The 15083-nt window shown below is 36.1% G+C and overlaps 1 protein-coding gene across 1 annotated transcript in view; it reads left to right on the forward strand.

The window, feature by feature from the left end:
• Positions 1–15083, forward strand: part of KIF13B (kinesin family member 13B) — a 126934-nt gene that overhangs the window by 90049 nt on the left and 21802 nt on the right. The window contains exons 31-32 of the mRNA XM_039217167.1: positions 2283–2394; positions 8654–8787. Of these exons, the coding sequence (XP_039073098.1) occupies positions 2283–2394; positions 8654–8787 (246 nt within the window). The remainder of the gene's footprint in view (positions 1–2282; positions 2395–8653; positions 8788–15083) is intronic.

Raw genomic sequence — 15083 nt, forward strand, 5'->3', positions numbered from 1 at the left:
TATCATGCAAATTTGTTGTCCCTCTAAAGCAGCATCTGTTCTATCCCAGATCTCTGTGTCCCTGTCTTTGGTTGGCAAGACCTGGGAACAGTTAGCATGTGTAATTCCTCAAGGTTAAGATAATGGTTATAGTAGATGGATGAAGTGAAAAATGTATTTCCATCTTTCATTATCCGACAGGGCTAACAGTATGGCTAAGGTGGTATGTAGATACTGTGTGCACCCTTACAAATGTTCTCACTTGAGATATTTGAATATATGAGAGGAAAAGTTATTGATTCCTTTCCGATTTTTTAGTAACATTATGTGTGGGGGTGCCAGCTGGGAAATATTACCCAGGAAGCTAGCAGAGCCCCGAGTGTGCCTTGGAGGAAGAGAGGACACCGACATTATTTGTCATTGGATCTTTATACACCAAATGGCTGAGGTGCTGACTCCAAATCAGCTACTTAGTTTTCCTAAGGGACAGAGTGCCACTGTGTCAGCTGCCAAACAAAAAAGAGAAATCTAAAACACAAAAATAAATTTATTCTCAAATTAAGTAAGTTGTCTTCAAAACAACCTTGCATGATGAGCTTAACACTGTAAACAAAGCATGAGGCTTTTCTTCCTCTAAGAAGCGCCAAAGAATATTGACCTTAGTGTTCAGCTACCTGATTGTGATGTCCCAGAATACACAAAGCTGCAGCTTCCCAGACAGACAATTAAATTTAAATGCAAAAGACATTAACGAAACATTAAAGTATGTAAATGAGTATGTGATTCATAGTAACACAAATGCTCCTACAGTGAAGTATTTCAGAGTTCATGGTTTCCCTAATCATCTCTTCATGTCTGTTTTGTTTCCTGGCTTCCTAATGCTAAAACATCATACCATTTTTTAAAACTTATCAAGTGCTGAGAGAGTTCCTAGGGAATAGTGGCATTCTCAGAGGTAAACAGGATCCAGATCACTTAGGGCTTATTGATTTTATGATCAGTACTTAGGTTGCTGCTAAAAGCAGATAGGTTTCCAATACATATCTGAAACCTTAGAGGCCTTTCCACCTCATCCATCTTCAGGAGCAGTGAAGAACTCACTCTGCAGGCGATTACTAAGGAGAACTCAAAAGTAGTAAGCATCACTCATCTGTGGGATACCAGGTTAAACTAATGTAAAATACTCTTATTTAACTCGAATACAAAAGAAGTCAGAATGATTATCAAAGGATCAAAAGGGAACTTAAAGCTTTTAGAAGATTTGCATCTCATCTCCATTACTGGCTTTTGTACTTCTTTTTAAAATTCTTTTTGTAATCTTTATTTTTGAGAGAGAGACAGAGTGGGAGTGAGGGAAGAACAGAGAAGAGAGTGAGACACAGAATCCAAAGCAGGCTCCAGTCTCTGAGCTGTCAGCACAAAGCCTGATTTAGGGCTCAAACTCACAAACGATGAGATTATGACCTGAGCCATAGTTGGATGCTTAACCGACTGAGCCACCCAGGCGCCCTTGGGTTTTGTACTTCTAACATTTGGTTGGGGTTTATTTCTTTACCAGATGGGACTGAAGTTAAAAGTGCTTTGATGATATCACCATTTTTGTGGCTCACCACCTGTTCTAAATTAATCCGTCACCCAACTGGTGGTGTTCTTGTATTATGCAATGAAATCTTTTTAATGGAGATTTATAAGATAAGTTGAGAGTACAGTAAAACTTGCTAATCCAGAGACTTCCATTATTGGGAACTGGTGATTACTTGATTTGCACGTAACTAAACCTTGTCTTTAATACCCATTAAAAATAAGAGCCTTGGTAATATACTGTTCTAGAATTTTTACTTTCACGAATGGTATGTGAATGGATGGAAAGATACACCTTGGAGAAGGGAGAAGAGACAGCCCACAACATTAGAGTTGTTCCTCAGTCTCAGCTGAGAATCTGAAGTGAAAGGATCTTGAGGCAGAAAAGCAGAAAGAAACAGCCTGCGAGGCAGACGTAAGGGAGATTTTCGAAAGGAGTGTCTTCATGGAAGACACTGTATTTCATGGAAAGCAGCATGATATACAGACAGAGGTTAGGACAGAACTGAGGAGACTGTACATTGTGAACTGAAGGGGAGATCCAAATGTGAGGTATTGTTAGTATTTGGGAAATTTACACTATAAAGATGAAAAGTACAAGAGGAAAGGTACATAAACTTGTCATGTCTTGTAAAAGGAATAAAGCTTTAGAAATGATAACAGGTTTTTCTTAAATATCTTCAGGTTTTTCTGCTTAAAATTGCTGTTTTTGTTCTTAACAGGGCCGGTGGGAAAGTCAACAGGATGTATCCCAAATTGCAGTTTCCAGAGGAATAGCTCCAGTTGCCCCATCCCTCCCAGACCGTTCTCAAAATAACCATTCTCCCGACCCAGGTAAGTTACCTTTTCATTTGTCAACCACTGTCATGGGATTTGAGCATCTTTCAGAAATAGTTTAAAACAGGATTTCCTGGGGCACCTGAGTGGCTCAGTTGGTTAAGCATACACTCTTGATTTTGGTTCAGGTCATAATCTCACAGTTTGTGAGATCAAGCCCCACATCAGGCTCTGCACTGACCACATGGAGCCTGTTTGGGATTCTCTCTTTCCCTCTCTTTGCCCCACCCCTGCTCACATTCTCTCTCTCTCTCAAAATACATACATATATACATAAACAAACTTTAAAACAAGATTTCCTACCATGTAATTACTGTCCTACTAGTGAATCCTCATCTGATTTTTTTCCCCATTTTTGGTTTATAACATGTTATTACATTGATTTTTGAATGTTGAATTTATCTTGTATTACTGTGCTAAATACCACTTAATGTGTTGTTACCCTTTATATCTGCTTGATTCTACTTGCTAACGTTTTGTAAAGGATTTTTGTGTATATGTTCTGTGATGAATACTTTTCTTTCCTCATGATAAGGCCTTAGTTAGGTTTATGAATATGTTGGCCTCATAAAATGACTTGGGAAATAGTTCCTTACCATATTTTTTTCTGAAAGATTTTATATAAGCTTGGTATTATTTCTCCCTTAAATGTTTGACAGGATTCACCAGTGACACTATCTAAGCCTGGAAGTTTTTCTTTGGGAAACTTTTAAATTATGACTAAAATTTCTTTAATAAAGTATTATTTAACCTTTTGTATTTCCTTGTCAGTCAGTTTTCATAAATTATGTTTTTCAGGGAATTTTCCATGTCATCTAAATTATTATTCTTATTTCGGTAAATGTTATGCTGTTCGTTATTGCCCTTTTAATATTTATAGGATCTATTGTGATGTTCCTTCTTTTTCTGTATTTATTTTTAAAAATTTTTATGTTTATTTATTTATTTTGAGAGAGAGAGAGAACGGAAGAGGGACAGAGAGAGAGAGAGAGAGAGACAGAGGGAGGGAGGCAGGGAGGGAGGGAGAGAGAAAGAATCCCAAGCAGCATTGCCTGTGCAGAGCAGGATGTGGGGCTCAGTCTCATAAGCTGTGAGATCATGACCTGAGCCATATGCTTAACCAACTGAGCCACCCAGGCACCTGTCCTTCTTTGTATTTTGGATAATTTTTGTTTTCTTTCTGGTTTTCTTGAATATGTTTGAGACGTCTTATTTTTCTCAGTCTTCTCTCAGAACCAGAGTTGGTCTTACTTTCTTTATTATTTTCTGTTTCATTGATTTGTTTTTGATTGATTGTTTCATTGATTTCTTTTTGCATTTCACAAATTTTAGAATATGGTGCTTTCATTTTCATTCTATTCAGAATATTTTCTAATTTCCCTCTGATTTATTCTTTGACTCATGGGTTATTGGGTAGCATGTTAATTCATTTTCATATGTCTGAGGAGAATCTTTTTATTAATTGATGGCTTATTTAATTTCCTTATGATCCAAGAGACTCTTTAGTATTTCAGTCTATTGGGACGTTTTTGAGACTATGTTTTACTTTGGTAAACATTCCACGTATGCTTGGAAAGAAGGTCTGTTCTGTTTGGGAGCATAGCATTCTGTATATATCAGTTAGGTCAATGTGGTTGATAACCTTATTCAGATCTGTTCTTCAAATATTCTGTTCTTCTGATTTTTTTCTGTTTGTTCTATCAGTTGCTGAGAGGAGGCATTAAATCTCCAAATATGATTATGAAAAATTACCTACTTTTCCATTTATTTTATCTGTTTTTACATCATTCCTGTAGGAACTCTGTTGTTAGGTATATACATATTTAGGATTGTTACTTTTTCCCAATGAAGTGATTTCTATCATTATGAAATGTCCCTTTATATCTCTGGAATTCTCTTACTTTGAAATCTGTCTCACTTGATATTATTGTAGCCCATTAACTTTCTTTTGCTTATTACTTGAATGGTGTCTCCTTTTCTCAGTCTTGAAAATTTTACCTATATTTGTTCTTTAAAGGAAAAGTGATTTTCTTGTAGACAGCATTTAGTTAGCTTTAACTTCTTTTCTAATCTAGCCGGACAATTTTTGCCTTTTACTTGGCATATTTAGTTCTTTCACATCTAGTGTTATTATTGTTATGTCTGCTGCATTGCTGTTGGTTTCTCTTTGGTCTTTTTTTTTTTTCCCACTGTAACTTCTTTTTTGCCTTCTTTTGGGATAATTGGAAAAATATTTTTTAGCATTTAATTTTATTTTCATTTCTGGCTTTTTGGTATTTCTGCATTTGTTTACTTATTAAAGTCTTTGCTCAAGGATTCTAGTATAGATTCTTAGTCTACTTAGAATTAATAATACATCACTTCCCACTGCACAAATATAAGAACCTGGTAAGAGTATAATTCCATTTACCTGTTCCTGGACCCCTCTTTTTTGTGTAATTGTTGTTATATCTTTTATAGATGATATGAACCCAATTTATGATATTATTCTTTTTGCTTTAAAACAGCCACTGTCTTTAAGGAGATTAAAAAACCATAGAAAATCTTTTATATTTTTCTTCATATTTATTATTTCTGGCACTATCCAGTCCTTCATGAAGTCTTATATTTATCCAATATCATTTCCCTTTAGCCCAAAGAATATCCTGTAGTATTTCTTATTGTAGTTCTCTTGGGGAGACAAGAATGCACTCTCTCCTTTTTGAGATTATCTTCATTTGGCTTTATTTGAAGAATTTTTTCACTAGCTAGAGAATTCTGGGTGGATAGCTTCTTCAGAACTTAAAACATCTTACGGTATCTTTTAGATTCCTTATCTGCTGAGAATCAGCCATCATTTGTGTCTTTTTTCCCTACATGTAATAATTCTTTGTTTGCTTTCATAGTTTTCTCTATTCTTGTTTTTAGCACTTGGACTATGCTATACTTAGCTATGGTTTTCTTAGTACTTTTCTTCCTTGTGTTTCATTGATATTCTTGGATCTGTAAGTTGAGGTTTTCGACAAATTTGGGAAATGTTCAGCTGTTATTTCATTATATTACCCCCCTCCCCAACGATTTCTGTCTACTCTGACATTCAAATTACACATATGTTAGATTGTTTAATATTACCCTATAGGTCACAGAAACTCAGTTTATTTTTTAATTTTTATTTTTCATCCTTTTATTTCTTCTGGTTGCATAATTTCTCCTTCCATTTCCAACCTTCTGTCAAGTACATCCAGAGCATATTTTATTTCAGTTATTATTCTTTTTAGTTCTAGAATTTCTACTTGTTTCTTTATTTAAAGTTTTAATTTCTCTGCTTATACATTTGTTAAGATCAGATTCTTCTTTACTTCCTTGGGCCTGTGTCTAAAAACTACTTTAAAGTATTTATCTGCTAAATCCAGCATCTGGGCCATCTCATGTCTATTTATATTGACTGCTTTTCTCTTGACTGTGAGTCATATTTAATGAGTTTTGACAAATGCTTTACCTGTGTAACTTATACACCAGTCAAGTTGTACAAGATCAATATGACTCCAGCTACTTTCCACAATAATCCAGTGTCCTGATTTCTATTATTTCAGATTAGTTTTGCCTGTTCTATAATTTCATAAAAATGGAATCATACAGTGTATGGTCTTTTTGTGTTTGGTTTCTTTTATTCAACATTTCTGTTCATGTCATCCATACTGTTGCATCCTCAGTCATTTATTTTTAGTTGTTGAGAAATATTTCACTGTCACAGTTGAACTTATCACAATTTTTTATTATTCTGTTCTGACATGTGGCTCCTTTCCAGCTTTTGGCTACTGTGAATAAAGTTTGTTCTTGTGTAAGTGTTTTTGTGAACACTTCTCTTGAATTAATACATAGGAGTGAAATTACCTTATTTTAAAGTTCTGCAAATTTGTTGCTGTTGTTGGTGTTTTAAAGCTTGTAATCCATGATTACTTGATTTATAATATTTACCACTTTGCTTTGCTCATCATTGCTTCTTGCATCTCACTCTGTCTTCTGAGTTTAGTTTCTTTTTTGTGAATTATATCTATCATCAGTGCATTTAGTGGTCATCTGTTAATGACAAGCCCTTTAAAAGTTTTTATTTTGCTCTCACCTTCAAGAATTCTTTTACTGTGGAAAATATCAAACATACGAGAGTAGAAAGAATAATACATATGCTCTCAGGTAGCCCTCCCAACTTCAGAATGATCAGTTCATCACTGATCTGATGTATCTCTACTCCTGCTACGTCTCCAAGCTCTCTTGTGGATAGTTTGAAGCAAATCCCAGATATCATTTCATCTGTAAATATTTGTACATGTGTCTCTAAAGCAGTAACATTTCTGTAGACCTGATAACATTTCACTCCTAAGAAAAATTAAAAACAAGTCCTAGATGTCATCAAACAGCTAGTCCGTGTTTAGATTTCTCCAATTGGATCAAAAATACCTTTTAGTTATTTTGAATGAAAATCCAGGTAAGGCTCATTTATTGTGATGAGTTGATATGTATCTTCAGTTAAAGTTTAATCTGTATGTTCTTCTCTTTTTCTTCCATCCATTGTAGTTTCTGAAGAGACCATGTCTTTTGTACAGTAGACTATGTTCTTATTTTTATTGTTGCATCCCCATGAGGTTGTTTAAACAGGGTTCTCTGTCAACTGTATTTCTGTGAATTGGTAGTTAACTCTACAGTCTTGAACAGATTTGGGCCATTTTGAGGAAGGGGTGGGAGGTAGGATAAATGGAAGGGTAGTTTTGTGTACTTACCTCAAGAGATACATTGTGTCTGATTGTCTTTGTGATATATGCAGCCTTTGAAAGATTTTTAGCCAGATCTTCATTTAATTAAGGGTCTTCCTCAGGGTAGGATGTTAATTTAACTGTAGTAGAAGTCTAGATTGTCCCTATTTTTTGGTCTCAGCATTTAGATGATTATGTGCTAATGGTTCTTTATTCATCTCAAACTTATTTTCCATTTATTTCCTTTGTTTTGTTTTTCTCTTTCCTATTTTTGCCTTCTTATAAATTATTTGACTTTTTTTTGAACTCCTTTTTAATATATCTCTTGGAATTTATAGCTATCTCTTTGCTTTATTTTTTAAGTGACTGTTCTCATGATTATAAAATATCCTTAACCTTTCACAGTCTACTTAGAGTTAATATTGTACTACTTTATGTAAAATGTACACGTCCTGGAATTTTATGGGTCCAACTACCAATGAACTTGGAGTCATTTCAGTGGCCAGTGTGGAGGTGTGCTGGTGGTTCTGTGCTTCCATTCAGACAATAACACACACAGTTCCTCAGATTGACTTGCTTGTTGTTTTTAAATGTTTTTTTTTTTTTTTTAAATTTCTGAGAGAGAGAGAGAGAGAGAGACAGACAGACAGACAGCATGAACAGGAAAGGGTCAGAGAGAGAGGGAGACACAGAATCCAAAGCAGTCTCCAGGCTCTGAGCTAGCTGTCAGCACAGAGCCCGACCCGGGGCTCGAACCCACGAACTGTGAGATCATGACCTGAGCCGAAGTCGGCCGCTTAACCGACTGAGCCACCCAGGCGCCCCTTGCTTGTTGTTTTTAAAGTGTTATGTGGATACAGTGTTTTACAGTTTATGATTTTGGTTACGTTTTCATAAAACTTTAGTTTTATTCACTAAGGGGAGAGGAATTCTTTTAATCATAGGCATTGTCTACATGTCTGATTTTGGCCTTTGGTAATTTAAAGCAGGTAAGAATGTGGTTGGTCAGGGCATTGATCCCTCTTTTGTGAAAACAACTCAACCACCTTCTAACCAAAAGTTCCATTTCATTGTCTTTATTCACTAAGTTGCTATGAAGAACCAAAGTTGGAGAAGACAGTCCCTGACTTCAAAGAGTTTAAGGTCTAGATAGAGAACTATACATGTGTATCTTCAGCTATGTGATATAAAAATGAAAAACCCCACCTTATTCTAGGGCAGAATGTAGTACTTGAACCAGTTAGTGACTGGACTGGGGTTGGATTACCCTTCAGATAGAAACAGGAACACTGGATATTAGACCGTTTTAGGAGTACCCTAATTGCTGTTATTTAATTGAAAGGAAATAACATTTTATTTGAGGATAGCCATAATAATACTATATTTTTCTAATATTCTTTAAGGATATTTTTTAAGAATTTGTATTGTTAGATTTGCTACAAATGAAATGTGGCAAACTTGCAGGCAAGAAAATGTCTACATAGTTGTTTACATTTTGTCTCTTTTCCTTTCAATACTGTTCACAGGATTTAGTAGCCTAGCGGCCGCCTACTTGAATCCAGTAAAATCCTTTGTGCCGCAGATGCCAAAGCTCTTGAAGTCGCTCTTCCCTGTCCGCGATGAGAAAAGGGGCAAACAGCTGTCTCCCCTTGCACATCAGGTAAAAGCATCAGGAAGGCAATGGTGAACATTTCCTAATTCCTGGTGGAATGATGCTCTGTGTTGTCCCACTGATGCTGGAAGGGAGGGATAGCAGTGGTGAGGGGCCTTAGAACCAGTCTTTTCAGGCCTAGTAAAGGCTTGTGATCATTTCTGCTCCACTCTCTTCAGAGGTAACAGAGCTGTTGAAACTTACTGACAGTCTCAATCCTTTCTGCTTTTAAAAAATGCCGAGTACACTGCTAATGTGATTTATGGTAATATTACTTAGAGCAACAATAGTAAAATTTATGAAGTGCACTTAGTGTTGTTTGTGTATTGCCAAACAGAAAATGTAATTCTATTTTTAATTCTTGATTTCATTTCTTATTTCAAACAATTTTATATCATCACTGCCCTTCCCTCTCCACCTCTTTTCCCTCTGCTGTGGTTTACCTATTCCTTCATTTAAAATATTACAAGTGATCAATTGTCTTATTTCCCCTTTTTCTTAAAACTCTCCACCAAGCCTTCAAATAAGTTTTAGAGAAAATCTTAGAGGGTTTTCCACATAATCAGGAAACTGCTCTTATGTGATGGTGAATGGGAAGCCTGTGGGAAATGTAATTTCCAGCCTTATGTAGGTGTGAATTCAGCAGAAAATGATAAATGAGGATTTATTTATACTCCTTCAAAAACACATATAGTGCAAGTTCAGATGTTGAAATAGGTCTTTTGACATCAGCTTATCCACATTCACTTAAAACATTCAAGTTGCAGAAATGCAGGTGAGTCCTTGTTCGAGACTTTAACTACTTAAAATAATTTTCTGAGTTTACGAATGCATATTCAAGGGGGCTGGTATTAGTTTTGTAAGGCTGCAATATAGATATATAATTTTTTTCAACCTTGCATTATATAAACATGTACTTAAGCAGACACGTATACATACTGGATGAAAAAAATCATGATTTTGGATGTTTAAACTAAATGTAAGCACATAAGGAGTGCTTGACAGTTACCAAAGGACTCTATGAGGTAAAAGAAATAGCAAGTCTAATTCTTGGTTGGGTTTAGCCAAAAATTATTTTTCCAAGATTTGCATACATTATTCTGTTATTATGTCATTGTTCTGTAATGTACCATGCATGGCCTCTCTTGTGTCAGAATTTCCATTTTTTAAGAATGTAACTTTAAAAAAATCAATACCAGCATGACCTCGTACCCATGCCTATTTGGGGGTGCCTTTATAATCTGTATTTACAAGCACCCAGGTGATTTTTATCAAAATACAAGGTTTGATAACCACCATTTTCCAATTGTTATTTAATGAAAACAGTTATTGAAGTTAAAGGAAATTGGCATGTCATTAGAAGTTATTGAATCAGACTATAGTTATAGTTAGTTTTGCAGTGCTGCTTTGAGTTTTTGATGTTGCAAGTCAAATCACCCGCTATAATAAATTATTTTTACTGTTTTGCCGGTAAATGATTGGTTCTTCTGGATATGAGAGAAACAATAATGTGTTAGAAAGAAATGTAGTGATTGGCAGGTAACTGCATTTTGTAATGTCCTGTTTAAGAAAGGTGATCTTGAGAGATTTCAAAGATACCTTGTGCAATATTTGTCCATTTAGTTTACCTTTTTTGAGCATATATGAGCAATGGTATTGGAGAGAGTGGCCCCAAATAGTTAACATTTCATAAATGAATGATAATATAAATACAAAACTGGCCTTAATGAAAATGCCCAGTGGTGGAGCTAAATGGCCCAGTTTGTGAAAGCTTGAGCCTACTGAAAGACCTTTCCTGAAGGTCACAGGGGAGCTGCATCTTGCCTGCACCATTCCAGTCCTCATCTGACTTGACATCATACCTGAAACACTTGCATCTCGAGGCTCCAGTGCTGTGATGTTTGCCTGGCATCTCTTCCGCTGACTGCTCAGTCTTTCTCAACTGCCTTTTTGGGGACCATCTATTCCATCAAGCTGCAAATATTCAGGTGCCCCAGAGCTCCATTCTGGGCCTTCTTTCCATGGGTCATCTCATTTACTTCCATGACTATAACTATTTATGCATTTTCAGTGCTCAAATTTCTCTCACCAGCCCAGACTTTGCCCCTGATCTTTGGCTTCATGGAGCCAACTGCCCATTAAGCTTTTCCACTCATAAATCAATTAGGCATTCACCTTTTACAAGTCCGGAACATTACCATTGGTTTCAGCACACAAGTCTGTTTACTCCCAACACACAGACTACTTAAAAATACATGTGCTTCTCAGAATGCTGCGTAAACATCCACCTAGTTGCTCCTATCGCAAAGAGTCCATCAGTAAAATAGGTACTGCTTCCAATCCAAGTGACTTTTGACGATCTCCATTTTTCATCAGTCATTCATGCCACCATCGTCTCTTGCCTACATTATTCCAACAGCCTACATACAGGTCTGTCTGACACTTTTTGCCTCATGAAGTCTATTATTCGTGAAGTAGCCAAAGTGACCTTCCAAAGTCTTACTTTAATTCATGGCTTGAAATCTTCCACTGCTTCTCACTAAAACTGAATAAAATCTAAATTTCTTACTGTGCCTTACAGCATCATTTATGATCTGTTCCCCTGACTTTTAATCTTTATGTCTTTTATTTCTTCTTTGTTTACCATACTAAGTCATGTTGGCCTTTTCTCCTTCCTTCCCTGCTTCCTTCCTTCTTCCCTCCCTTCCTCCCTTGCCTCTTAATGTCATGAACACATGAAGTTCATTTTCGTCTCAAGAATTTTTTGCATTTGCCTTTCCTTATACTAGGAATACTCTTTCCCAAAGTCTTTACATGGCTACTAGGTCTCTAGTAGAGCGATCTACCATTTAGAGTGGTCAAAATAAGCCAGTGTAAGGAAGTATGCTTGCACTTAGAGAGGCTTTGACCAGCTAAACTAAAACAACAGCTTCTACCACATCAGTATACTATTACCATATTTAGTCTTTTAATTGAATGTTATTGTTATGTTTATATGTTTATTGATTAGCTTTTATCTAGAATTGGTTGACCATTGACACATATGCAGATTATAATATTAGTTTGTATGTGTTAAGTGTCATCCAGTAGTATAAAGTACTATGTTTGCAGTTTAGAGGTGAGGGAATCACATGTGAGTGGGGATTTGCAATATCAAGACATGATTATGAACTTTCTTTCCTAGATTGATGGAAGTTCCACTAAAGAACTATTCCTAAGGAGGGGTAAACTTAAGCTTATAATCAGGACTTAGTTGATGAAAGATGCTTGTGCTCAACGTCATTTTTATTGACTGTCTCTGATAATGCTCTCAGGGAAGTAAAGCATAATTTTAAATGACATTGCCAATATGGAGTTTTCTCTTATTTAAATATGCTTTAAGTTGTTGCTACCTAAATGGTGTTTCATCCTTGGAAATGGAGCCCTGTAATGCGAATGGAATTTCAAAGTAACAGCAATAAGAACAAAGCTGTATTGGTTAGACGACTTAAGTGCTCCCCAATTTTTTTTAAATAGTAGTCTTTACTATAATGGCATCCCAGTCACTTGGAAATCAGCTTTGATACCTAAAGGTGAGGGTCTTACTGTTGTTGATGACCTGTCCTGCCTCTCCTTGTGGAAGCTCTTAGTCTTCGAGAAAACAAGTCCACTTATTTCTGACCAGCTTTGCCTCAGGGTTTCCTCTGGTGTTACCTACTAGTTAAAAGGAGGGGAGGAGGAGGTTCTCTCCAGACTTAATTAACCGCTATAGGTTAGTCTATGATCTCAGAGAGCAAATGCTCCATCATTCTTCCTGTTGCCTTGTCAGAGTCTTGCTTCAAGTAGGGAGCCCGGAAGTATTTTCAAGCCCACCCTTGAAAATAATGCAATCATCATCTTCCTCTTCTAAATAATGTACTTCTACCAAAGCAACATATGATTGTACTTTTTTTTTTAAAAGCCAGTATTAACTCGTTGTGTTTCGGGTCAGTGAACATTTATTTGTTTGTTTGTTTACACTCTTGTCAGTGCAGTTCTTTTCTTTTATTACTATGTTATCTAGTCGATGTGTAAAAATACTTAAGGAACTTTAGATTCATTTCTAAAATTTTTCATCTTAATTTTGTTTTAATGCTCCTAGAATATCAAGGTATTTCTTGAGTAATTATTTAGAAAATACATTTGATCTAGGTATCTCTGCAGATTTTTCAAGGGCAGAGTCTGTCTTCATTTGAATCATAAATAAAATAATTGAACATTAGAGGACCTAAGAGAGAACCCTATCATAGATAACTAAAGATCACTCCTCAAGTCACAGTGTGACAGATCAGCATATTTCAGCTTTCTATGTTCAGTAACTACCATCTCCAGTCCACATTTCTTCCTCTCTCTACCAAAGAGATCATGGGCGACTTTGTTAGATACATTATGGGAATAAAGGGACACCATGTCCATGGTCTTTTGCTATATCACTAGCCTTGTAACAAGCCTAAAACACATTCATGCTGGCGAACATTCCTAGACGACTCTGTTCACTGCCTGGCTTTGCCATAGCTCTGTGTGAAGAATCTAGTGTTATCACTTACCAGTAGCATAAGAAATACATAAATGCCATGAGCTTTGCTCTCCTTTTTGATTCTGTGTTTTATTTGCTGCTAGTGCTTTGTTAGTGCACTCATTTCAATGGTCTATATAAATAGTCATTAAATAATCAATATCTGAGACTAAAAAACTTGGTGTGTTATAGAATAACATCAACGACAGAACCCAGAAAAATAGAAATCAGTGCATATGCCTAAAAGAAATCTGGATCAATTCTACAGTATGGGAAAGGATAAATTATTAATACTGCATAAGATGTAGCAATAATACATAGTAACCTTGCTGAAGATATATAAAGTGAAACAGCACAAAAAACCCAAAAAACCCCACATGGTTTGAGTATCAACAGAAACAATATGTGGTAACCAAATAGACCGTGTGTGATAGGACAATCTTTTATTTCTACTTCACCCCTAACTTTCTCTTTTTTCATTTTTAAGGCTGTTTCCCACTGAACTATGATGAAAGATATTAAAACTTCTTCCTTTTTTATATTTCTGTCCCAGTTTAGTTTGAAGACTTAAAGTCCTTCCCTGAAATAGCACAATAATGAAGAAACTCACATGAACTCACCTGAACGCCACCCTTGGCATTATTAGACCATGCTTAGATTACTGCACTTGGTTCTGGATATGTCACTATAGGAAATCCATGGACCAATTGGAATTATTTCAGGGTATAACGTCAGAAATGATTTATGAGGGAGGATTAAAGGAGTTATTTATAGCTTGACCAAACAATGACTAAGAGAGCTGACTGTGTAAGCAGTCAAGGGACGGCAGCACTGAGGCAGAGAGAGCTGTGTAGGATGGCTCTGCTACAGCAGGGGGTGGAAGGCGCAGAATGACAGAGATGAAATTAACAAAGAGAATGGTAACAGCTGTGAATAAGTAGAATGATTTAGAGATAGCAGGGTGCTCTCTTCAAAAAAGCACCGTGGAATTTCTGTCACTTCTGTTTTTTTTTTTAAAATAAGATTTGAGAATATAAAAATAGTCCAGGTAATAACTGAGGAATGGGATGGGCCCTGTTTCTACCAGTCATTCCTATAATTTCACTATTTGGTGGAAGAGAGGCAGAAGTTGTGTAATGAAGGCAGGATTATTCTCAAAAAAGTACTTTTAATCAGAGTGTCCTTGACATTTTCAAACAAGAGTGTTCAGTACTCTCCCTCATGAAAAGATACAAACATAACAACCATGGTGAAACTCTAACGAAAAGATTAATGTTTATTAACTTGTTCTTTGGAGTCAGCAGGTTTTCAGATCAAGATGCTATTATTTTTTGGCATTATATTTCAGGATTTGAAAAGATTCATGGACCTTTTCTTGTAGGGTAGAAATAACAGTTTACTCCGAAGATTTAAAAACAAAGATTCTGGGGCACCTAGGTGTCTTAGTCGGTAAAGTGTCCAACCTCGGCCCAGGTCATGATCTCACAGTTCGTGAGTTTGAGCCCCACGTTGGGCTCTGTGCTGACAGCTAGCTCAGAGCCTGGAGCCTGCTTCAGACTCTGTGTCTCCCTCTCTCTCTGACCCTCCCCTGCTCATGCTCTCTCTCTCTCAGAAATAAATTAAAAACATTAAAAAAATAAATAAAAACAGATTCATACATTTTACAAAATGTTTTGGTTTGAACATGTTCATAAAGACTTATGTTTCTCATTTTTATGGAGATTTGTTTTTGTTTGTAATCAATTTCTGAGTTCCAGAAATGTAAAGATTT

The sequence above is a fragment of the Hyaena hyaena genome, unplaced genomic scaffold (assembly GCF_003009895.1).
Source record: "Hyaena hyaena isolate Hyena2069 unplaced genomic scaffold, ASM300989v1 scaffold_678, whole genome shotgun sequence".
NCBI classification, from domain to species: domain Eukaryota; kingdom Metazoa; phylum Chordata; class Mammalia; order Carnivora; family Hyaenidae; genus Hyaena; species Hyaena hyaena.